The 27129-nt window shown below is 39.6% G+C and overlaps 1 protein-coding gene across 1 annotated transcript; it reads left to right on the plus strand.

The window, feature by feature from the left end:
• Nucleotides 1-395: 395 nt before the first annotated feature.
• Nucleotides 396-20375, plus strand: top3a (DNA topoisomerase III alpha). Its single transcript, XM_059348903.1, has 19 exons — nt 396-1045; nt 2560-2619; nt 2723-2796; nt 2886-2961; nt 3345-3453; nt 4968-5111; nt 5256-5426; nt 5534-5634; nt 8431-8505; nt 8634-8716; nt 9037-9247; nt 9811-9996; nt 10251-10380; nt 11484-11597; nt 11698-11863; nt 12526-12672; nt 12792-12914; nt 15712-16433; nt 19031-20375. The coding sequence occupies exons 1-19, from the start codon at nt 815-817 to the stop codon at nt 19192-19194; spliced, it is 3087 nt and encodes a 1028-aa protein (XP_059204886.1). The 5' UTR covers nt 396-814; the 3' UTR covers nt 19195-20375.
• Nucleotides 20376-27129: the final 6754 nt, after the last annotated feature.

Here is a 27129-nt window from a genome sequence, read left to right on the forward strand (position 1 = left end):
GCAAAGTATTGACCTGTACCATAAATCTTGAAAGGAATAATATTTTTGTGGAGTAACACTGACTTCAGTTTATTAATTTATTCGGCCAGAAAGTAGGCAAATTTATTTTATTTTGTGAATCAGGAAGGAAAGTCTTGTTCCAGAAATTGCCCAATTTTTTCTTCTTCTAGAAAACAGCACAATGTGTACGTCCAAGTTTACACAAAACCCCTAAAGAACTGAGGGCATGAGCTCTGTCTTGGTCTGTAGATGTAATGGCAACATGGAAATTCTGATTTAGGGTGGATTTCCTGTTTGACGTCGATATAATTAAACGAATTAAACATTAATATTTACACAATCATTGTTATTGTGAAAAATGTATTATTAATAATTATACGTTGCGCATATAAACCACAGTTATTCTGAATGCGCTTATTGTACTGTTTTTATGAAATAAAAATAAAAATAGACGTTTTGTTTGTTGCTGAATTTTACGACAGTGTCACGACCCTGATTACGGCAGTATTTGACAGTCGAGCGCGGAATTTGTAAACAGAGCTAGCAGTCCCACGTTAGAGGTCGATGTTCTTCCTCGTAAAGTTTTTAATCAACGATTTTTGATTGGTTAAAACATTTATTTCCTTATAATTTCTCTATTTAATTCCTTGGGAGTGAAGTTTGTAGCCTGGCAACCACTTTTTTTAGCTCTTTGTGCAAGTGAAAGTGGTAGCTGAGACCATGGTTGTAGCTAACTCCGTTAGCTAACATGCTAACTGACATGAGCAGGGAGGCTGCCTGGAGGACCGGCTGCTTGATGTGAAGGCGGCCCGGCATGCTAGTGCACCTCCTGGGGAAATCGTTGCTTCGACCGGGACCACTACAGCGGCTCGGGGTCCAGCGGAGGTGGTTGTGTGCGGCGCAGGGTGACCGGTATCCGGACACCCAGCAGCAGGCAGACATGAACCGGAGCCGGGCTCAGATTAGACGGGTCCTCTGCGTGGCCGAGAAGAACGATGCGGCCAAAGGCATCGCGGAGATCATGTCCGGCGGCAGCTCCAGGAGGGTCAGTCATGTCCTCTCACAAGCAGCACAAACACCCTCTTAAAGATCATGTTGTTAGCCAGCAGAGTGCTGACACGCTTGGCAAAGAATGAATCTGCAACATTTTTAATAACCGACCAAACATTTAAGTCTTAATTCACACAAAACTGATATATGTGCTTTTTCCAATTTGGTCAATTATTGTTGTTTGCACTTACAAACATACAATCATAAAGAAAGAGCAGTACAATAAACAGTTAAAATGTGCAGGAAAGATTAAAAAAAAGCCTATAAATAACTATACTTTACTTAAATAACATAACTAGATGAAGAAAAAAACAACACTATAATACAAAGGTGATTAGGACATCTGTAGGGAGTTTTTGAGCTTGGTCTTCATTGTATTTAAAGTTCTTCTTTGCTTCATATTGTAATATCATAACACGTGAATATCAGTTTGAGTATGTTATAACTGTTGGTCAAGGACAGCTTCTTAAGCTCTGGTAACTTATGATTTTCACTATTTTCTGAAAGTTGATCAAATATAAAATATGACTTAAATTAATTAATAAACAGTAATAAAAAATGTTAGCCCTAAATCTTTTGATGTTACTGTATAGGGATCAGTGTGTCTCCTCATTAGGGCTGTAACTAATATTATGCTCCTATTGAATAATCTGCAGATGATTTCCTCAATAGTCAACAAATAATTTGGTATCTGAAATATCAGAAAATAGCAAAAATGTTCCAGTTTCTTCAAATCCAAGATGATGTCTTAAAAAGTCTTGGTTTGTCAGTCCAAAAGCCAGATAGTCACTTTAATGTGGTATAAAACAAATAAAAGCCAGCGTTATCCATATTTGAAAGGCATTTTTGCATGAAAACTGTCTTAAAAGATGAATAGATTATAACAGGCAGTTAGCTGAGTAATTGCTGCGGCTCTAACCTTGAATGTCTTTGGTTTGTAAACTGTTGGTCAAACAAGACGAACAATATGAGGACAGCAGTTTGGGCTGTAGGAGCTTGTGAGGAGCATTTTTCTCTGTTTTTGGATTTTAATGACTACACAATATTACAGAAACTGATTAAGAAAAAGTAATAATTAATTGAAAGTCAGTGGATCAAATGTTGAAGTTTATCTCTTCATTGTGAGCGTCACTTGAACAATTTGTCAGTAAGTCAACTAGTTTCGATATTTTTTTCCTCTAGCAAAAATTCACCTGTTTTGGCTTTTGTCTTGTTGTCTTAGTCTTCTATTAACTGAATGACTTCAGGTTCTTTGGCTGATAGCTGGATGGACATGTTTTACTATTTTCTGATATTTTAAAGTTCAACAATGAAACAGGAAAAAATTCTGCTGATTAATGGATTGATTGATCTTGAAACTTTTAGCTGCACACTATTGTTGAGTATAATCTTAATCACAGCAGTTACTGGCTAATCCATTGAAATAATATATGTGACCAGTCAATGTGAGATTTATTACATCGAGTTATTAGATTGCTTCAGTGCTGATTGTCTTCTTTTTCATTTCAGAGGGAGGGGATGTCAAAGTTTAACAAAATATATGAGTATGAATATCATCTCTTTGGTCAGGTAAGTGAATACAGTGAAATAAGTAGACATGCTCCAGTATGTCTGTTCTTTTGTTTTTACATTGTCTCTGTGATTTTTTCGGTTTCATTACGTCCTGCTGCAGAATGTGACCGTCACAATGACGTCAGTATCAGGACATTTACTGGGTCTGGAGTTTAAAGCACAGTTCCAGAAATGGTAGGTTGACAAAGGATTTTTTTTTGTATATTCAGCATCATCATAACATCGTATCATAACAAATGTCTTTGTACCTTTTCTCTCCAAAGGCACAGTTGCAATCCTGTGCTATTATTTGATGCTGAGGTAGAGAAATACTGCCCGGATAACATGATACAAATCAAGGTATGCTTGTTTACCGTCCTCCCAGAAATATACCAAAACAAATCTATACTTTGTTGTATTAAGTTGTTGATTCTGTCACTCTGTCAGAACCATTTTATGTGTTAATGTGATGTGTGATTTGTAAAAAAATCTGTTTTTTGATCAGGATTAACTCACAATCCACGACTAGTTTTCTTTTTGCAATAAGTTATAAGTTGTGCTGTTGCAGAATCACTCTATATTTATGAAACCAGGATGAGCTGTCCCATGTGTTATTTGGAGCTGACGGCAGATGATGTAGGATGCAACAATTTCCATTCAGAAAATGTCCATGATGAATGTGCATAACAGAAATAAACTTGTCCGATTTCCTCCCTCTCCATGTAACTCTTTGTCTTTGCTAGCGGACACTAGAGAAAGAGGTGAGACAGTGCCAGGCCTTAGTCATCTGGACTGATTGTGACAGAGAGGGAGAAAACATCGGCTTTGAAGTCATAGACGTCTGCAAAGCAGGTATGACGTTATTATACATGTGTTGTTTTTGTCATTGTGTGAGTGCAAGTCAACACCGGAAGCATCAGAACTCCGTTTTAAAGAACTAGTTCAACGTTTTGGGAAATATGTTTATTGCCAAGGGTTAGATGGGAACATTAATATCACTCTCATGTCTGTTTGGTGAATATGAAGCGGCAGACAGCAGTGGTGTAGCTTAGCCTAGCTTAACGTAACCAAGTGCAAAGACTGGGAAAACAACTAGCCCAGCACTGTACAGCATGTTTATATAAATAGACAAATTAGACAAAAGATGCCTTTAAATTATTTACTGAAATAGCCCAGTACTGGCATCAAAACCTATCCAGTTAAAAGATACCTATATTCTACATTCTAATATAGACCACATTAGGCCTATATTAGGCCTTCTGTATTTTTCTATATTATATATGTCATATACCACTTATACCACTGATGTTCATACTACAACATGCAACAACTTATTTAACCTATTTTACATGATAAAATATATTTTCTCCTATATGCAATATCTGTAAAAATGCAAAGTACTCTCAGGAAACAAACAAACACAAAAATATATATTATTAATAAATGCAAAATAGCAGAAATGTATATATAGAATGTAAGTATATGTCTTATTTTTTATATTCTTTATTCTGTCTTCTATATCTATGTGTCTGTAGCTTGAGCTACAGTGAAAACTAAATTTCCCTACTGCGGGATAAATAAAGTATTTTCTTATCTTATTCTAATTTTTTTTAGAATAAGATATATATATAGATCTATCTATATATATATCTATATATATATATATAGATACAAACATGATTTCTTCCCATGAAGCCGACATGAAAACTATTCAGCAAATCAGTCAGTGTGGATTGTACAATACAACATATACAACACGCTGCTCACGCATTCTCAGTAAGGGTACTGGTATCATCATTTTACCAGCTTTTGCCCATTTCCAGTCTTTGTGCTAAGCTAACAGGCTGCTGTCTCATGTTCACTGTACAGACAATTCGTCCCAACTCAACATTTCTAACTATTCCTTTAACAATGTACACACTGGTATGTAGAAAAACTATTAGCATAAATTCATCTTTAGAATTATCAATGTGTCTGTGACTTTGTCCGGCCAATAAATAGCACATTTTGTGTCACAAAAAGCATAATAATAATTGTGTGTATATTCCTCTTGCGTTTTAGTGAAGCCCACTTTGTCACTTGTATTTTATTAAAGTTTTCAAGTCAATACAGAGAATTTAAAAATATATTGAAAATAAAATAAAATAAGGAAATAAGAACAGGAGAACATGTTGCCAGACATTATCTCATATATGTGAATAACAGTTACATTGTTTAGAAAAGGCACAATGATTATAGCATGAAATGGGTTGATGCAAAGAGAGAAAGATCCAGGATTGTATTTTATTTTAAATATATTTTTTATTATTACTCCCTTCTCTCCCCTTTCTCCTTCTTCCTCCTCTCTCCTCCTCTTCATTCCCTAGTGAAGCCCAATTTACAAGTCTTTCGGGCAAAGTTTTCTGAGATCACTGCCAACTCTATTCGGAGAGCTTGTGAGACTCTAACGGAGCCAGATGTTAATGTCAGCGATGCTGTCGATGTCCGTCAGGAATTGGACCTGAGAATAGGTGAGCTGGCACTGAATAAATACAAAGTGAAACACTGATGCAGGTGCAAACGATGTTTTCATTTTGGGAAGGCTCAGCAGATAATGCTGTGAGCAGCGTAATCACAAATTAAAATGTATTAACATGATCCTGTCCTCTCTGCAGGTGCGTCCTTCACTCGATTCCAGACGCTTCGCCTGCAGAAGATATTTCCAGAGTCTCTGTCCAACCAGCTGATCTCATACGGCAGCTGTCAGTTTCCAACTCTGGGCTTTGTGGTGGAGCGCTTCAAAGCCATCCAGGCTTTCATACCTGAGACTTTCTGCAAGATCAAAGGTACGCACTCATCCCTGCACAGACGCACAGATCTGCAGTATTCAGGTTTTAAACCGATCCTCACTCCTCTTCATTCCTTCTGTTGTTTGTGTCTGTCTTTGTATCAGTGCTGCACGAGGTGGAGGAGGACAATGTGGAGTTCAGTTGGAAAAGAAACCGTCTCTTCAACCACACAGCTTGCCTGGTGCTCTACCAGATCTGCATGGAGGTACGTGCATGTTTCTATCTGTATGTTTTTTATGAATATAATGCTGATACTCTTATTGATTCTTTGGGTCGTACTTCCCTCCTGAATCCCTCCATTCTTTTACAAATATTATGGTCTGTTCTCTTAACATGCTACTTAATAAGCTAAATTGAATTGCCATAATGCCTACACACACGTGGTATTTAGAGATACCTGCAGACTGTTTACCTACAGAACCAGATGGAAATAATCACTCAACATGTGTACAGTATTTACTTACAAGTCGTCAAAGAGAATATACGTAGTTGAAGAAGTAAAGAAATGTTACCTGGTCTTTGCCACAGAATTGAAGTATGTTACGAAATTCATGCATAAAAACAAGATATTTCGTTATCTCAAAAGCTGTAAACATTGAAAAATGTTTCTTAAGAAAAAAAAATATTTTAAAAATCCACAATATAATGATTGCTAAATCAGGTCAGAGCACTGTGCAGTACTCCAGTGATTTCACAATCTTTTCAAATCTTTTAGCTAATATCACTTATTGTGTATTGTACTAGTATGTGAGTGAGAATATCCTAAGTTGTTCTCATACTGTAAGGGGATCTGAGAACTCAGCCACAATCATTAACACAATCATTTATTGAATTATAGCTAACATTTCTTGTGAAATTCCTACAATCTCTTCTGATTTTTAAATTTACTTGAACTTTTCCTCATGAAAGTGTCATAGATTGACTTTTTATCCAGTTTTGAGCCACATTTTTTATGATGCATTGTTTTAGATCTTGATCCTTTGTAATTATATATTTTAACTGGGTTAAGTATTTTAGTCATTGGACACCTGGATCTTAGGTTATTAGAGAAATTAACTGAGAAAACGTTAGCAGCAGCTCAGCTCACAGCCCTTCAGGGAAGTCCTGTGTCTGCCAAACAGTCCTGGAAAAACTCCTTTTATTCAGTGTTTTCACTGGTTTTAGACCCTGTTTAGAACGAGACGATCTGGACAGAAAACGCAAAAGTGGCATTGTGTTCTCACTCTTTATTCCGTGTTTAGACGAGCATCTTCAGGGGGAAATCTGTGAAATTCAATGTAGTATGCACGCCAGGTGGCTTGGTGGTACTGTGAAGCACTGCCACACAAAAACCACGAGAGCTTGCGCATGCATAGACACTCTCCTCTCCTACTTCTCTTCCTAGTAGCGCGAAATAGAATAGAAATAGAAAAAAAATGCCCGAGGTAATTAATGCACCTTCTCTGTTCTGTTCTGTTATCTGTGATAATTCTGCTTAACTGCTGAAATGACTCCTGGATAGGTATCAGAGCTGCAGGGCAACTTGACTGTCTGACTGATGGAAATAGTCCGACATGTTTGTTGTCGTTTGCCTGGACTGCACATGGATGTTACGTAAAGGTGTACTTGACCAGAGCCAGTGTGAGCTGATCACAGACACTTTTGCGTTATTAAGATTTCCGATTTCCGTTCTGGAGGATGGTTTAATTGTTTTGCGTTTTAAAGCACCAAAAATGCCATCACAGTCTAAACGAAAGGCACATCTGATTAAATATTTTGTCGCTTTCACCTGAGAGCGTTGTCGTATAAACAGGCCCTTAATCATGACTTTAACGATGGCTCCCATGATACAATGCTGCTTCAGGATTTCAGCAGCTCTGTCTGTTGTTATTGTTTTGTGTGAGAGACCTCTAGTAGCAGAGAATGAATGAATGTGTTTGGTATATACCTGCAACATCTCCCGGGGACCTTGTTTACATGTCAAATCCCGTGTTCTTTCCTATGTTTCCTGTTTCTAACTGTTGCTATCAAACCCGCCACAGCAATAGACATAAGGTGTTTTTGGACCAAACTGTTCTGGGAACTTCCTGAGAGGAAATACCCACTGGGGAGCTCCCCTGAAAACTACACACCTTCAAGGGCTTTTTTTTCTGTTTACATTTTCCCCGCCACATACTGTATGTTGTCAGTAAAGCTTGGACCTCACTGTTCTCTTCCAGTTTTTTTTTTGTCAGGAGTTATTTGGGTTTTGCGTTATTTTCACAGCTGTATGCAGATGTACACTAAGGTTACTCAAGTTCCTCTTGTGCTGGGAGAGCACCGACTCTGAAATTTAAGTTAAAAAGTCCCTCAAAACATAATTCTAAGAACTATGATCGCTCCTAGTTTTGTGGTGCGGACAAAATAAAAAGGGGGATTCTTAGTTTTTGTACCAGAGGAAATTTTTCATAATTCCATCTATATATGTCTATATTGTGGTTGATTGAATAACATTTAAATAAACTGTGTTTGTGTTTGTGTTTGTGTTTGTGTGTGTGTGTGTGTGTGTGTGTGTGTGTGTGTCTGTGTCTGTCTGTCTACTTTTTGCTATTAGAGCATCAGAATCAGAAATACTTTACTGATCCCCGGGAGGAAATTGCTTTTGTTACAGTTGCTGCTGTTTAAGAAATAGAAAAAAGTAGGTAAATAAAATAAAGACAAAAAATATACACCAAATATACAACAACAATATCAGATACAAATGCAACAAGTCTTAAGTAAAGATGTGTACAAATATGTATATATGTAACAGCAGTTTAAGTGACAAATTGATTTATTGCACATGATTTCTCTAGAAAGTCTACATTGCACAGATTAATTATTATAAATAAATAAGTTATAAGTTATGTGGTCGTAGCTGCTGACAGGTGGAAATAAGTCCAGTGGGCGGTCTGTTGACTCCACACGTGTAACCTCAGCAGTAAAGTTGAATATGTTGTTGATCCGTCTGAATAAACGAGAACATCCTTTCACTCATTTCCAGGATCCCATAGCAACAGTCACCTCAGTAACCAGCAAACCCAAGAGCAAGTGGAGGCCGCTGCCTTTGGACACTGTGGTGAGAATATAAATTTAAACACACACACACGCACACACACTGCAGCTCAAAGCACAGTGTGTATGCAGTTGTTTTGTTTAGTATTTCAGTGTCTTATGGAAACAGTTCTCTCTTTATCTGACCTGCAGGAACTGGAGAAACTTGCATCCCGGAAGCTCAGAATAAACGCCAAAGAGACCATGAAAATAGCAGAAAAACTTTATACCCAAGGGTGAGTGCATTAGGTAATGTACACGCTTACTGCGAGGCCATATGCTAACTGTCCTCAGCAGTTTATCAACCCACAGTAGTATTCACATTTCTTTTGAACTTGTTTCAGTCAGACCACTGGCTTGCAGCCACCTTATTAGGGGGTACTGAAACAGTTGGATGTATTTTTCGTTTACCGGGTTTTTAAAGTCTTGGCTATTTTTGTACTTGGAAAGACACCATCTGGCAGCGCGTTGTCTTTCAGGCATTTCATAGATAAGTTCACATTTCCACTTCTCTGTTAAGTTTGTCTGTGTGACAGTGTGTTTTTTTCCCGCTCAGGTATATCAGCTACCCTCGAACAGAGACAAATATTTTCCCTGAAAACCTGCCCCTCGGCCCCCTGGTGGAGCAGCAGGCACAGAGCCCCGTCTGGGGGACGTTCGCCCAGAGGGTGCTCGACCAGCCGGGAGGTCCCAACCCACGACAGGGCAAGAAATCTGACCAGGCCCACCCCCCCATACACCCCACCAAGTACGGCGGTAACCTGCAGGTCAGTCAGCAGAAAACTGGAGCTCAGTTTTTTCCTCTCTTAATTAGAATTTTTGTCCTCAGAGGAAATGTTTTCACCAATAATGACAAGTTGACAAATTCATTATTTTTCTGCAACCCAACTGTTCTTTTTTGTTTTTCACATTTTTAATTATAATAAATAATCTTAATAAAAAACACCCATTGTTGATAACAAGTGTCAGGTCTTTCTTCTATTTTCTCCCATTTAAATCATATTCATTATTATTATTATTATTATTATTTTTACATTTTCTCAAGTACAGAGTAGTCCACAGGAGAAGACACATAATTAGAGAATCAAAGATAAAAACAAACCAAAAAAATGAATTACTCCCACGAGAACAGTTCCCAACTACCACCACAATAGTATCATAGGATTATAGGGGAAGAGATTAAAAGAAATAAAAGATTAATACAAATAAAATAAAATCATGTTTTTAAAAAACAATAAAGAAAAGAAAGGTTGTTTCTTTTTTCAACAATAAGAAGGAAACAATTCAACTCAAATGTTTCACAGATCTCTTCTGTTTCTTCTGTGTCCAGGGCAACGAAGGGCGTGTGTATGAGTTCATTGTACGGCACTTCCTGGCTTGTGTATCCCAGGATGCTTTGGGGCAGGAGACTGTGGTGGACATAGACATCGCGCAGGAGAACTTCTCCGCTTCGGGACTCATGATCATTGCAAGGAACTACTTGGATGTTTACCCGTATGACCGGTGGAGCACCAAGGTGTGTGTGTGTGTGTGTCTCTGTGTATATGTCTCTGTGTATGTGTCTCTGTGTGTGTGTCTCTGTGTGTGTGTCTGTGTTTGTGTGTGCGCATAATTCATATAAATGGTTGTACTGTATAAAAGCTCAAATAAGAAGCAGTCTCATCTTAAAGCTTCCAAACTGACTAAACTGAGAGAAAATTTAGTTCAAGCTGCAAAACCAGCTTTTTTTCTACAGCTTAAACAGTTAAACCTGTTTTGTATGTGTGTCAGGTGATTCCCGTGTATGAGCAAGGCTCCCAGTTCCAACCCTCTGCGATCGAGATGGTGGACGGACAGACGAGTCCTCCGCAGCTGCTCACTGAAGCCGACCTCATATCGCTGATGGAGAAGCACGGCATCGGTACGCCGCAAACACACACAGACACACGTTCTTTTAGTGTGTGGTCCCTGCCATTCACAAAATATTGATGCATCCCACAAAAGTTGTTGATTTGTGTTTAACTTTGCATGTAACTAAATATTTCTACCACAGGATACAGTCATGGAAAAATGATTAGACCACCCTTTTTCTTCAATTTCTTGTTCATTTTAAAGCCTGGTACAACTAAAGGTACATTTACAAATACAATGATATCAACAAAAAAGCTCATAAGAGTTTAATGTAAGAGCTGATATCTAGCCATTTTCCATGGTTTTCTTGATAATAACCAACTTTATTATCAATACATTAAAATGAACAATAAATTTAAGGAAAAAAGTGGTCTAATAATTTTTTCCATGACTATATGTCCAGTAGTCATGAAACATCAATACACTGAATATTTTGACACTTTAAAAGATCACACTACATCACTTTAGACCTGATTTTCCACTCACGGACAAGCTCCTTACCAAAAGCTGCAGATCAGAGGCCATTCTGCATTTTGCACTCGCAAATCGGCACTCAAGCGATATGTGTGAACTGTTCAAAGACTCGAGCCGAGAGACTTACTGACGCAAGATTCAATCCAGATATCCAGCCAGCAAAATATGAGAGCACAAGATACAAGTCGCTGGGAAACCTGCGGGAGATATCAGGCGCATCATGTGCTGTATGTGTTTATGTTCACCTACAGGAAGCAGGCTATAAATAGTAAAGTATGTGGAAGGAGTCTATTTTGTGAAGACATGTGCCAGCAACAATATCAACAAGAGTGACAACAAGGAAAGGTCTGTGGGCTGTTTCGACCCATGCAATGGATGACAGATTATTATCGCTCGTTTCTGGCACAAATACATTTTTGGAACAAAAAATCCAGCCAGTTGCTTTTAGTGTGAAAATCACAACTACTTCAAGTCTCCAGATAACAAGACAACAAGTTGTGTAGTGTGAAAAGTACAAATTAAAAAAAGTGTAGTGTGTAATAAACATCAGTGACCAACTTGTTGAGGCAACATAGAATTTTTATTTGTTCAGGATTAATTGTTTGTGTAACTGTACTGTGTGAACTGTGTGTGTTACAGGCACAGATGCAACACATGCAGAGCACATCGAGACCATAAAGAGTCGCACGTATGTGGGCCTGACAGCTGATCAGAGGTTTCTGCCTGGAGAGCTCGGCATGGGGCTGGTGGAGGGTACGTGCACACACTTCATAACCAAAATTATTATATATACAGTAGAGGTTAAAACACAGAGATGTTACTTCCTGTATCAAACGTGTATGTGTTTGTTTAGGTTACAACTCCATGGGCTATGAGATGTCCAAACCAAACCTGCGTTCTGAATTAGAGGCGGACCTCAAGCTGGTGTCAGAGGGCAGGAAGGACAAACGGAGCGTACTGCAGAACCACATCCAGAAATATAAAACTGTCTTCATTGAGTCCGTCAGGAAGGCAAAGAAGTAAGTTCTCATTCACCTTGGAGTAGATATGCGTGTTTCTGATGCACCGTCTACACCCAAACGAGCAGAATCGTGTTGTGTTTTACAATATTATTTACACCTGTCCTGTAGTCGGGGCGGCTGTGGCTCAGTTGGTAGAGTTGGTTGGCCCCAAACTGAAGGGTTGGTGGTTCGATCCCTGACCGTCGCAGCCTACATGTCGAAGTATCCTTGAGCAAGATACTGAACCCCGGGCGTCCCGGTGGCTCACACCGGTAGAGCGCTTACCATATATGCCGTGTGCTGCGGCGGAGCCGGGTTCGAATCCGGCCTGAGCTCCCTTTGCCGCATGTCTTCCCCTCTATCACCCCCTTTCTATCTATCACTATAAATAAAGCAACAAAATGCCAAAAAAATAATCTTTAAAAAAAAAGATACTGAACCCCAAATTGCTCCCGATGCTGTGTTCATCCGTGTGTGAATGAATTCCCAATGGTGGCAGGTGGGACCGTTTAGGGTAGCCTCTGCCACCAGTATGAATGTGTGTGTGAAAGGGTGAATGAGCGCAGTAGTGTAGTGTAAAGCGCTTTGAGTGGTTGCAAAGCGACTAGAAATGCGCTATATAAGTGTCACTGTAGGCTGTTGGTGGCAGAGTAAGAAGTAATTTCCTGTTGTTGCCTCAGGTTAGATGAAGCCCTGTCGCCATATCTGGGTGCAGCTCAACAGATCACTGAAGCAGAGCATACGGACATGGAGATGCCGCTGCCGGTCAGGAAGTGTCCTCACTGCGGGCGCGACATGCTGCTGAAGAAGAAGAGGGAGGGAAACAGGTGAGATGAGATTTGATCATCATACCAAAAAAAAAGTAATGAAAGCAACCATGGAATGGTATAGTATGGAAGATGAACAAGGTGACAGTCGGTCATTATTCTCTTTTGTCCCCCTGCAGTAAGTTCCTGTCCTGTACGGGCTTCCCAGCCTGTAAGACAGCAGTGTGGTTCCCTGACACGGTGCTGGAGGTCAGCAGAGACGACAGCATCTGTCCCACCTGTCTGCCGCGCCCTGTTCACATGTAAGAATCCATTTAATACTTACTTAAACTTTTCAACCACTGTCCCAAACTATCCTGAAATACAGTTTTAACCATCTTGTAGTAAACATCATCCAAATTATGAAGTGACCACTCTTCTACATTAAATTATTTTTTCAATCAAAAGAAAATCATTTTACACATGTGCATGTGATAAGGCCTCCTGTCTCTGGAATAAAATGAAAAGATATGGGGTTATCTGCTCAGGCTGTATTTACCATTTCATACGCAGATTAAAAAAACGTCTGTCATAGCAAATCTATTTAATTGCCAAATACATATAGTGTGAAATGTGGTCATTTAGTTAGCTCTAATGTGCACTAATGTGGAAGGGTACTTTGAGGATTTGTGCCGACAATGTAGGCTGCGTGCAAACTTAGGGTTTAAAGTTCACAAGTCATTTATAAACTATTTATTTTTCAATAAAGAACGAATGGAAACAGGTTGAATAAAACTCCTCAGTTTGCAGTAGCGCGCTCATTTAAGCTATATATTTCTCTCGGCTTACTATCTCCTGGTTAACTGAAATATCATGCAATACAAAAAAAATCTTTTTTATGTTCAGACTGAGAAACTTTTGTTTTTGTAAATGTACACACTGAATGTTGAATTTGATACAATCTGATTTTGTTTATGTTTGACCAAGCACCCCAAACTTTTTGGGAATCTGGGTTGTAAAAAGTATAAAACTGAACACTGACTCCAGTAATATAATGAAAACTGACAGCATGTAGTTGGCTCAGACAGTACAGTGGTGCAGTGTGTACAGCAGTGTGGGCTGCACATGTGATGGAAATGTACTGTGCATGTAGAAGGTTTAATTTCACTGTATTCCAGTTTTAACAGATGCTGGCAAATGATCTGCATATATGAATGCACAGGGCATACTTTTACTCATATCTATAATTTATTTTTTAATTTGTATTTTCCCCCTGAATAAGTTCAATATTAAAAGGTCACATATTTATATTAAAACTGCAAAATCCCCCAAATTCCAGAGCTTAACTTCCCTTTGCAACTGAATTGTTGGCTCTTAGTGATTTACCCAACAAAGGCTGTTTTTCCACTCTTGGTTGTCATAAAACTTGATGAAGGCATAATTATAATATATTATAAATACTTTGTGTTCAGTTAACTGATCTTAGCACTATTTAGACCCACAGTGACCACACATTAAATATTGAAACACATCCTGTTTTCAGCGGTCCCTTCCTCACCCAGTTCCTTATGTCGCCTTGAACACACAGTTTTTGTCTCAGATTAATGAGAAGTAAATGTGGGTGCTCCTCTCTCTGCAAACACAACAAACACAGATGAAGCTTCAGCAGAGCAAGAAAACTTGTCAAATTTCTTGTTTACACAAGTGGGCGTTAACCCCTTGAGCACGTGCCTCAGCGCAGTCCAAATATAGGGCACGCTCACAAGCATCTAGCCAAAGTGCTCCACACCAGCATCTGTTTCCATAGCAACCAATCTGGTACAGAGCTCAAAGTTGAACTACAGCACTTACTCTAAAACAATATCACTGTTTTTTTAATCAGATCTCTCCCAGCAGTGTTGGATAACTTCACATGCTGTTAACTTCAGATGTGTGCAGTAATAAAGTATTTCTCACAGTCGCCACAGCAACTTGCTGTATTTTTTAAACTTTTGTTGCACGTGCACAAAGAGTAGGTTTCTTCAGCCACCTTTTAAAGTAGTGTTACCTGAGTGTACTGAGCGTGATTTTACAAATGGTTGCATGCATTCACTTCAACACTCTTCACACAGTCGACACAACAGCAGTCAGTGAGAAATAAACTGTGGATCGTCTTTCATTGCTTTGACTCATATTTTATTTCAAAAGCTGACCAAAAGATAAACAAAAAATCTTTTTTTGTGCACTCTAAAATGTGTGACCTTCACTATACCGATTTGTATCTTGCAAAGTTAATCACTTAAGAGACATTCCACTTTGAAGGAGGAGATGACTGCTCACTTCCTTAAAGTCTGAGACCTGGTTACACTTGGTTTTAAAATGTGTCTTTGGCGATCAGATCACAAGTGGCTGGATGAGACACACCAGTGTGTATCATGCCACTTCCTACGCCGCCTCAGATAACAACAATAACAACTCAAGTCACTTGTTTTTAACTGTTTCTCGGTCTAGCTAAGAGGATGATGGATAAATTATCCTTATGTATGGCCTATTGCAAATCATTACATTAGCGGGACAAAATCATTTGCAATTAGGAAAACGTTGGCGATCTGTCATCAAAACGACCAGCACACGGCTGCATTGATGACATATATTCCTGTTATGTCCTTGTCGGGGACGCATCATTTACACTAAAAATGTAGTCAGTGCATTCTAGACCACATCAGCAAGTGATCTGATCAGAATGCGTCTTGGACCCTGTCTACAATTGTATTTAGCGCTGACCACCTGTGATCTGACCGTCCAAGATGCATTTTTAAAAAATGTATTTTCTACGAAGAGATTTGTATCAATATTATTTGTGTGAACATATCAACAATCTGTGTAAATGAGTTATACATATAAGACCTTCCAAAAAATAAATTAAAACAATGTAACGCACACATACATTGCAAATATAAAACAGGTCTGACATTATAGAAATTCCACAAATATAATATGTGAATTCATATAATTAATTTACAAATAAATGAAAAATGTGTCACCCAGCGGGTTTTTTGCTGATGTTGGTTCTGCTCCATCAAACGACGTGTATACTGAGGTTCATTAACATTCGTCTCCTGTGTGTCCCACATTCTTCAGGTTGAAGTTCAAGTTCCGCAGGGGCAGCCTCCCTCCCATGATGCCTTTAGAATTTGTTGGCTGTATCGGTGGATGTGATGAGACACTCAGAGAGGTGCTGGACCTAAAGTACCTCAGAGCTGGTGGAGGTGGAGGAGGAGGAGGAGGTGGGGGAGGAGGAGGAAGAGGGGACGATCCCCGTCCACCAGCTCCAAGGCCCCCCAGACCAGAGCCACCCAGGGCCCCTTGGTCTTCCCTCCCTCCGGTCCCCTCCTGGACCCCGCAGCCACGACCTCCAGCAGGTGGTGGAGGTCCCAGCAGAAACGGCAACAATGATGTCATTGTGTGTAACTGTGGTCAGGACGCCGTCCTCCTGACCGTGCGCAAAGACGGTCCCAACCAAGGTCGTCAGTTCTACAAGTGCAACGCTGGGAGCTGCAACTTCTTCCTGTGGGCCGATCAGCCGAGTCAGCAGGGGGAGCAGCAGGGTCGAGGGCCTTCGCTGCAGGCGCCACCACGGCCCTCTCTGGGGTTCAGGAACACCCCTGCAGGAGGCGGAGGGCAGGAGTGGGGTGCAGGAGGACAAGCAGGACAGACGATGTGTAACTGTAATGAGACAGCGGTGACACGCACGGTGCAGAAGGACGGTCCCAACAAGGGCAGGATGTTCCACACCTGCGGGAAACCGAGAGAGCAGCAGTGTGGCTTCTTCCAGTGGGCTGACGAGAACGAACCTCCACAAGGCAAGGCTCACACACACACACACACACACACACACACACACACACACACACACACACACACACACACACACACACACACATCAAAATTTAACACTACTTTTCAAATGTTCTTCTTGTTATTATCCTGAGGCCTGAAATGAATATTCATTGGATGAGACATATTTAGCGATGCTCTGAGCCTTAGAATGTCAGTGTCAGTCTGGCGGTCCACCACTTTCGTCCACACTGAAACATTTCTATCAGATAGAGCAGTCCCTCCGTCTGTGAGGGAATTTCTTCAGATCTGGCACTTGAGGATGAACTGCTAAGATTTTGGAGGTCACAAAATTGGTTGAAGGCACTTCTGCATTGGCTTTACTTTTTAGACCTGCAGGTTGCCACTTGTTTTATATCCTAAAGGTCAAAGGTCAACATCACTTTGAAATCATAATGTTCTGAATAAACACTTTTCAGCCTGTTATTCAACGCCATAACTGAGGAACAGAAGGGGAGACTGTCCATATTTTACATTTGGGCAAATACTAAACTGGTGACATTAACCCATTGAAGCCTGGAAAGTGGATACGTCGTTTTGTAGTATTTGTATAAGCTCTCAAATACTTTTTGAATTTCATTTCTATCTGCTACAGAGGCTGAAAATCTATTATTTAGTAGAAGCGTTGACACTTCTGTTGAATTTCCAGAAAAACTTCAGGTTTTAGGGGCTTATTTTAATCAGTGGGTTAATCTGGGGTGCTCCCATGAAACTGTGGTGACTGTATAGTTTGCGATGTATCCACATTTTGCAAATAAAATAAAATTGAGAACCCTTTAAAGGATAGTTTGTATTTTTGAAGTGAGGATGTATGAGTTCTTACCCACAGTCCATGTATTCTGTGCAGTAGATGATGGTCTGTGTGTTCCCAGTTTGGGAAACAAATTAATGTATTGCTGCAGACAGGGCCTTTTACAATATGTATTTTTTTAACCACCTAAACAAAGACTCACCCTAAAAATGTTATACTGGTTTATGTGTACGCTACAATAATGGTACGTCCACTGATTTTTGTTGCTTTCCACAGCCGTTTCATTTGGCACTTCTTTTTCTCAACCGTAGATCTTCCATGTTCCTACGCATAAGCGCAGCAGATCGGCTGTTTTGGTCCGAATCAAACAGAACCAAGTCCAACTCATGGCAGCAGTAGTGTGTAGGCATGGGTTTACAGTTTAAACACCAGCACCAGCAGGGAGCTTGGGCTCTTTCTTGATGTTTAGTTTCCACAGAAGTTTCCCCTCTCTCTATTTCAGCCCATTCAGTCTCCATCTCCAAAACTACTTCTGTATATTCTGGTTCATGAAGATATCCCTTTGTCTCCCCATTGAACGACATTTCATTGCCGCTGTCATAATTACTCATTTTTATTTTCTTGTCTTTGTTGTCTCTTACAAAAACTAGCAACTGCATTCTGATCAAAACAGCTTTCTGCTGCAGTGCGCAAAGCATATTAGTGTTTATGCGTAGGAATATGGAAGTTCTATGGTTGAGAAAAAGTAGTGCCAAATGAAACGGCTATGGATAGCAACAAAAATCAGTGGAGGTATCATTAATACGTATATCATAAGATTTTTAGGATGGGCCTTTGTTAAGATGGTTAAAATATGTTGTGAGTGCGCGGTCTGGATCTCCAAACTGGGAACACACAGATCATCATCTACTGCAGGTAATACAACGACTGTGGGTAAATACCTAATACAGCCTCACTTCAAAAGATCTGGACTATCCCTTTAATTCCTTTGACTGGATTCCTATACAGTCTTCACTGCATATATTATGTGAGTGTGGGCAGTTGAACTGTAACTTGACTGGATGGCAGAGGCATACAACAACAAGCTCTATTGGCTCTATTAAAATAGATTACTGAAACACCTTTTTAAATAATGGAATATAACTGCCTTACAAGACACAAAATTAGAGTATTGACTGTCTGCTGACCCGAAGGGGACTTTTGGAAATTCCCTTTTTAACTATGTTTTGGTTTCAGTCTGTGGTAATTAACAAACCATGATACTTCACTGTTTTCTTTCTCTTTCTGTTGCATCACAAGCAGACGCTGTTTCATAATGAAGGGAAAACAGCCATTAACAGCCACATTCACATATATGATGCATTACTGACAGACATTTGCAGTTCATTTCATTTCTAGCAGTTAAATGTCTCACTGCATTACCGTGGCTGTCAAATCATTTACACCATACGCCTAGAGTTATGCTTCTTGTGTGCTTTGTAAAACACACCGCGTTTATTTAAAACATCTTAATACGAGCACAGCGGGAAAGATGTACACTGAGATCAAACACCAGAGAGAGGGAGAGAGAGGGAGAGAGAGAGGGAGAGAGAGAGAGAGAGAGAGAGAAAGAGCTCCTCCTCACCTACATCTTTACTTAATGATAAAGAAAAGCTGTCACGACTCACAAACACTCCTACTGAGACCTTGAGGCATTCACTTACCAGGCTGACACGCTGCTGACAGTCCCATTGTACACAGAAAAATCTTCTGCTTTGTAAGCAGTGACCTTTTAGCCTGCTCATGTTGTGTTTCACCTCTGTCCCGTGTCAGGTGGGTTCGGTGGTGGATTTAATGGGGGCGGAGATGGAGGGAAGAAGGGAAGGAAGGTGACGGGGGATGCCGCCGCTAACAAACCTCCAGGTGCTAAGAAAACACGCAACTGTGGCATCTGCCACATGCCTGGACACACCCGAGTCACCTGCCCCCAGCGGTGACCGCTGCCTAAAGACACTATGTGGACTTCAAAGTGCAGAGTCAGATTTTATATCTCAAGTATGCAGCAACTCAGATTGTAAGTGCCTCTTCAAATGAAGTGGACCTCTTCTCGTGGTATTTAAAGAATTTTACCTGGAGCCTGTATCCTTCCTGTAAAGTTGCATTTTGATAACATTTCCAGAAAGCGCTCTGAGCACCAGCCCAAAGTCACGTAGGGCTCAGACAAAAGCAGAAACTGTTTTCACAGTTCAGCAGTGGAGCACAATGGCGGCTCTGTTAGAAATAAGGGGAATGCCATTTTGCTGTCTGATGTCAATAGAAACTTGACCTTTTCTCTCTGTTCTCTATCCAGCTCTCATTACTCAGGTCTCCTCAGATCTGTGGTGTGCTTCTTCAAGATGAATGGCTCTTTTTTTTGTTCCCCAGGAGGAAAGTTAGGAGGCAAACCAACACATTCTCAGCCAATACTCATCAAATGTTGATGCTTGGTCAATGGCACTCTGGGCACCTCTCTAGTGTCGGCTTTAGACTTTTCAAAATAAGCTTCCGTGGTAACAGGAAAGCTACAGTTGGGTGTAGGCACCCAGACACCTTGGTTAAGGTTAGGAACAAAGGCAGTTTGTACAAGATGTACAACATGACGTATCTAAGTACAGAAGTTAACTTACAGGTAAAATAACATCACTGACTGGTTTCACATGGGACATGAACAGCGGTTTCCTGGTGAAAGTCTGTTGTTTTTATGTTTGTTGGATTTTCTCCACCACTGCTCCCGCCCACCCTAAAAAGACCTCTGCAGTCTTTATATTGTGTTAGTTGTCCTGTATGTCTAATAATGACACAGATTGGTTGATATTGATGTCAATTTAAATCCCGGTGCGTCTCATAGGCTCAGAGGCTGCCTCCTGTGTCCATATCTGACACTATTGTGTCTGTACAGGAAATATGAAGCAGGGGGTGGGGAGTGTATTTCCCAAAATTGAGATTTTTTTTAAACTGCTTGCTCAACATTTACTTGGAAATTTGCTCAGCTGCCCTTGGATCAAATAAATCCACTTTCTGTTTCTGTATTCACAATCCTGAAGCGTGACTGAGGTCAGTTAACGGAGGATGATTCTGACACAAACATTGCTGTCTTTAATGAATAAATGTGTGTTTTAAATAAAATAAATAAATGGTTTAATTATTAGTGTGTATTAATCTGTTTACTTTTCATCATTGTTACATCCCTAACTGCAAAAAGTGCAAACAAACAAAAAAGTTCTCTCTGTAGCCTGAGGAATGTAAGTACAGTACAGTTTCTCTTGGTTCCACTAGTTTTTGTTTCATTTTGAGTCTTCAACTTTCAGCCAGCTAAACTTTGAAAAGAATACAGACTCAAAACGTTTTCCTTTCTACTGTACAACCTTTATCTGAACAGTATTTTGCTTTCAGATTCAAATTAGTGTTACACTACATTACATCATCTCAGTTAAGTTGGTGCACAATGGAGCAAAAAGTGCTTATTCATCATACTTTCTGTCCTGACCAGTGGAAGAAGTACTAAAGTTAAATGAAATTTACATTAGCACACTATTTTATTTTACATCAGAAAACTACAAAAGCGTGTGCAGACCTATCTTCAATGCAGGAAAATGTCCCCTGTGAGAGTTGTTAAATTACACATATCATTGGATGATTATTATTACTATTAGAAGACTGGTTTGAATTTTTGAAGTGGAGTTGTATGAGGTACACCCCCAGTTTGGAGAAGCAGGGTGCTTGCACAGATTATTTATATATACTCATGCAACCCCACTATAATAAACCACAACTATTAATTTAAGTATCTTTTTACAGCACTAGTTGGTGAAATTGCAATTTCAAGTAGTCTATAACAAATATTTTATATCATAATCAAATGTTTTATTTGCAAATGTATAATCAGAAAAATAACCAATAATAAGTGTAGTGCAGACAAAAGTACAATGCTTCCCTCTGACCTGTAGTGAAGTGGAAGTTGCATAAATAGCTGAAAACTTTCCATCGCTGACTTTTTTTTCTTCATCAGAAATGCACACTGTGTGGGTTTAACTGATACCAAATGTTGGATGTTAATAGTTCTGTTGCCAAGAAAAAAAGATGTCTAATAATCATACATGTTTTCAGATAAGAAGCAGGCAAGTTTTTTTTTGCCGTGCAGCCTCGTATTTCACTGCAGCATTTGCATGGTTTTATTTTCCCAGAAGTGCTGCCTCTGAACCAGGCCAGCCAAATGAAGTGAAAGCCCCCAGGGGTGTAAGGGCTGGGACAAAGGGAAGTAAATCAGAAACGCATGGATTCCCGGTATGAGCCTGTAAGTTATCCTACTGTTTTTTTTCCTCTGTTGTTATTCCAGAGAAGTGGCGGTGATCTTCTTACCGTCACGTTTGGTGAGTCATGTGTGAGTCATAACATGTGGGTGGGAGTGAGCGCTGCCTGTGATCCGTCCTGCCGTGTTGTTTTTGCCGCTCCATCCTCAGCTCCCAACTCTGCTACAGTAGTATCCGGGCAGATAACGAATCATGTGACTGCCGTGTTTCTTTTCTGAATTGCTGCGATAACCTCCTCCTTACGGGAAAAGCGCTGTTTTCCTCCCTTTATTACATTTTTTAAAGCGATACCGTAACGCTGGTCCCTGCAAGGGCACTCACTATAGGAGCACCATAAAGAGAAACACCATAAAGCACAATGAGATCACCACATGGAATTACCGGAGATATAAGATCACCATCAAGCAGGATCAATGTGCAAACTCATCACAGTCCCTGCTAACATATTTCATTATATTAAAACACTACAGTGCATGTAGTGATCTCTAAGAATCTCCAGTAAACAGACCATGACTCCCAGCAGGAGTCCCAGAACTCCTGGAAGATTACTGGCATCAACTTAAAGGGACAGTCCACCAATTTTACATACGTTCAGTTCACTTGTCATGCTATGGACTTTTGGCACTGTAAAAAATTTTTTTGTAGAAATGACAGTTAAACGCTGTCAAATTGCATCAGAAATAGGGCGTAAAAATAAAAAATTGAATATTACCGTAGTAGATGCTTATAATTACCGTAAATCACGGAATAGTACACACTTTTAAACTGTACAAAACACTTTTTTTCATGTAAAATGAAAGGAGAAATACCATAATGTCACATGGACACAATTACCCTAAAAATAAAGGGACTACTCAGTCTAAATTAGAGTTTTTGCTGATATTTACATTTAAATTTACAGTAGAGAAACCCCACTCGCTGAATTTTTTACGGTGAAATTCTGGCAACCACAGATGCCGGTATTTTACCGTAAATTAAACAGATTTTTTATTCGATTCTTGTGTGATTCGATTCGAATTGGGTATTCGGTTCAACTTTAAATTTTAAGGGCACACTTCAATTCATTTTTTCATTTGAACTATACTAAACATACTGCGTCTCCGCAAAAGTTTTGTGACGACCTCTGCCAGCATTTCACCTGAGGACATTCATACTGATTAGTGGTGTGTCCGTGAACGTTTTGTTCACTTTGAACTAACCTTTTATAAGACTGAGGAGTAATGAGGAGTCTCAGTGAGTGATTTGTTCATTTTCACTCAGTATATTCCCTCATCATATGGCATCTGCATCAGTTCAGTCAGGACAGGAAACAATTTTTTAGTGAGTGACTCAACTATGCATCCTCAAGTTTGAATCTCTCGTTCATTTGACACGTGACGGCTGTAGAAGTTCAGCCGCAGGACGGTGAGCACCACGCTAGTTAAAATGAACAAAATTACTTAAAAAAAGATTTGTCAAATTTACTGTCCGAGAGTCAGTGATCTGAGTCAAAGAAAGACTCGAACTTCCCAACACTAGTACAGATTCCCAACAACGTAATATTGGTGTCTGAATACACATTGTAATCTGGCATCGTGGAACATCGTGGGAGGAGAAGGTAGTGCCGCGTGACGGATCAGCGGCAGTATGTGTACGATAAACGACGGCAGCAGCGAGTGAATTCAAAACAAAAATGGCAGAAGAACTGTCTGTAGAAATTCTACAGACTCAAACATATTTGTTCTGTATTTTACCTTACATGATTCCATTTCTGTCAGATTCAAGTGAGAGGCATGTTTCTGATTACCAGAGTGTTGCAAATAACATATTTTCTCTCGAACAGTCTCACTAATTTAACTCCTTTGTTAGTAGCTATGAAGGCGTTACAAGGCCGTGATCACTTGGTCCTCCCGTTACACTCAGACTGAAGCGAAACGTCACAGAGGCGTAAACATCACGACTTGAAGCGGCACTCTGTAAGGGGCTATTGAGACTGACTGTCCCCATCTGAATCTTCCATTTGCTGCTAGTCAGAATATGGTAACATACATTAGGTCAGAGAAATATGTGCCAACTGACCCCAGTCTCAATGGGGAAGGTGAAACTTTCCACATCGCTGACTTTAGCAAAGCAAGAGGATTTTCCAGTTCAATAGCTGTTCTTCTGTCATCTCCGAGTCCAACAGTGGCTATGGTGTCTTGAAAAGTGCAGCTGTAAACTTTTTGTCTTTGAAGTGATGTTTTTGTGTTGTTTTTGTACACACGTATGACGGTGGCAGCACAGGTCATCTACAATCCTGCTTTTTGATTTCAATGATCAACACTTAAAGCTCATGAAGATAGATTTTTTTTAGGTAGAATTGAAATGACACCACTATCTCCTCTGAAGCAAGCTGGATCAAAAAGTCTTAGAAAATAACCCAGATGATGTCATCAGTGTTATTAGTTTTGGGATTGAGACAAAAACTAGGGATCCACTATGGATTAAGGCTGCATTCACACTAAAACACCAGTCTTTCTATTTATTTGTGACAGGCTGGAGCCTTTAGGCGGAAGCTGTTTTTTTCTTGTCAAGTGAATAAAGATGACTTCAAGTGCACTTGAAAATGTTGAGATAATAAAAATGCACTGATGGAAAAAATAACTATGAAATGTTGAGTCCACTTGTGTTAGACTGGGGGTTAAAGTTGACGACAGGACATCACATATATGGGCCATTTAAGTGACACTCCCACAGCACCACACAGACCAGTGCTTTTCGCAGCATCACCTGATTTGGTGTGAATGCAGCCTAAAAGTCAGGACATCTTGGCCTCTGCAGCATCAATTTCTGCGACTTTAACTACTCTCTGGAAGTGACAGACTCAGTCACTAGAGTAGCCTTCAGCTGAACAGCTGCAAGGTCAATAAACTATTGAATGTTCTGCACAGACACAGTAAAGACCTTTATTTTAGGAATATTACAACATTTGCAGTTTCACAAGTTAACGTTTGTGAATATTTCTGGTTTTCTCTGTATTCTGTGAAAATAGGAGGTCAATTAACTGATACCTTTGGGTTTTGGAGTGTTCCAAGGACAATTGCAATAGGTCAATTTGGGTTTTTGGAATACCTGAGATTAAAAAAAATGTTGTTTAATTTGATTATATGAAAATAATTATTAGTCACCACTCTTGTTATATCCAACCTCACCAGAACAGCTATAGCCTAAAATCACTACAGGCTGATTTTTATTCTACTTAATACCACAGATGCTATAAATAACTCTGAGAATACCATCAGATTATCATCGGGATGTTCTGATTGTGTTGGTTACATAATCCCAGGACTAGGAGGTCAAAGGTCACAGGTGGGTCAGTAGAGGAGGATCACTCTTCAGTCCTGAACTGTTCATCAACTCTTCCTGCTGTCTCATCATCATCATCATCCCGCTCTTCAGTGGTCGCCGTAGAAACAGTTGCCATGACACCCATTGCCCGTAAGTGATGCAAGTGTTCCAGGTGCAGAGAGACCGCGGACCGTATGTGTGTGTGTGTGTGTGTGTGTGTGTGTGTGTGTGTGTGTGTGTATAGTTACAGAGAGTTTTACTGTAAACTGATCCACAGCAGCTTCAATGAAAGATAATAGGAAATTGGCTCTGGGCCTTTTTTCCACAGCAGTCACTTTATGAGCTGTCCCCACCTGGCCGCCGGACGAGCACACGTTCAGGTATGAAGTTAGGTAAGTGTGTGTGATGGGTGGCTGGGACCACATCACTGCACACACACATGTAAAGAATCAGTCCTCTCTAATGACAATAAATGTTGCCTGCAGCGTATCACTGGTCATTATCATCAATGAGATCTTCATCTGTGTCGTGTTTCCAGCTTTCTCTTCTGCAGAGATGTTGCTTAGCATTCAGGATGTAAAATGATTACAAGATTTTTCAGTCAGTGTTTAGTTGTTTAGTTCCATATTTGGATCAAACAAGGCCGGAGGGGTGAAAATCTCCACCAGAGAGTGAAATAAGTCTTTCATTTCCATTGCAGATTCTGATCTTTCCTGCCTTTACTACTGTTACATAAAAACATATGAGCTCACACTCTGTTCCATACTCAAGCTGGAGTTCAGTGTTGTAGCTGCAAAACCTCATTTCACAGTATTTCATCCGTGAAACAGCAGAAAGCATTAATATCAATCACAGTAGTCCTGCAACCCCGACTCCAAAAAGTTTAAACAAAACGTGAAAAAACAAAACCCATAATGACATAATTTGCCAATCCTTTTTGACATATATTTAACTGAAAAAGGTACAAAGACGATATATATATTCAATGTGCAAAAATACACTCAATTGTGAATCAATCTTGATTTGATGCACTGTTTTATTCCCATTTTGCACAGTATACCATCTTTATTGGCATCTGGGTATATAGAGGCTATAATTGGATCACCATGTTTGTTAATACCTCAAAGAAATTGTTTGACAGTTTGGTCAAAACACATATTTGCTTTTCTGGCAGAGAATTAAGGTTACAACCAGGAGTTGCTTTTCTTATCTTAGCATAAATACTGGGAAACAGTTAGCCCGGCTCTGTCCAAAAGTGGCAAAATCCACCTCTCCAGCATCTCTGTGTAAATGAGCTTTAAGTCATAATGTGGAAACAATTTCGGCACTACAAAGAACATGTGTTGTATTTTATAGCTCGACATGTTGATAACTGTTAACCACTAAAATATTGCTTTACTTGACTTGTTATCAGGCTTAATGGTAATAAATATCTCTTACGACTATACTAGGTCACGTTACATGGACAGCAACTAACAGTTAATACAATATTACAGTTTACATGTGAGAAAAATGTTATTGAATACTCTGTGGTGATCCACATACGTCATTTTATGGGATAAGACTTGACTTCTTGGTTACTTTCTTAAATAACTTTCTTAAGAGCTGTAGGGTTGCTGGTAGGTGGATTTTGTTTCCTTTGAACAGAGCCAGGCTAACAGTTTCCCTTTGTTTCCAATAAGTGTATGTCCCAACATATAGTTTAAAAGCATACTATGCAGGAATTGCCACTTACTGTTTGTAAACACAACATTCAATCTTTGCCTCTCTACCGGCCAAATGAAAGTAAAAGCAGTCCCCAGATTCACTTTCATTTTGGAACTAGCTTTGTGCTTTGCCTCAGTATATTTATCTTGTGTTCTTGGTGACGCCCATAAAAGTCCCAAAGACAACAAAATATAAAGAAAGAGAAAACACAGACAGAGAGCAGGGTCTATGCAGCTACACACCCTGTGATACCCTGTATTAATGCATTTATGTAAGCAGCGTTTTAATTTAGTGCTCATTTTAACTACTTAATATACTTTTTAAAAATGTCTAATCACTTTAAATGTATTGTGTCTTTCATGTTAAAAGTTTACATGAAAAGCAACTATGGCTGTCAGCTAAATGTAGTGGAGTAAAAAAGTACAATATTTACTTCAAAGTGTGCTGCAGTATAAGTAAAAAGTTCCATAAATTGAAATAATCAAGTAAAGTACAAGTACCTGAAAATTATGCTTAAGTACTTTGCTACATTCCACCACTGGTACTAAGTGATGATTGAAAGGGGTTATT

The sequence above is a fragment of the Centropristis striata genome, chromosome 13, assembly GCF_030273125.1.
Source record: "Centropristis striata isolate RG_2023a ecotype Rhode Island chromosome 13, C.striata_1.0, whole genome shotgun sequence".
NCBI lineage: Eukaryota > Metazoa > Chordata > Actinopteri > Perciformes > Serranidae > Centropristis > Centropristis striata.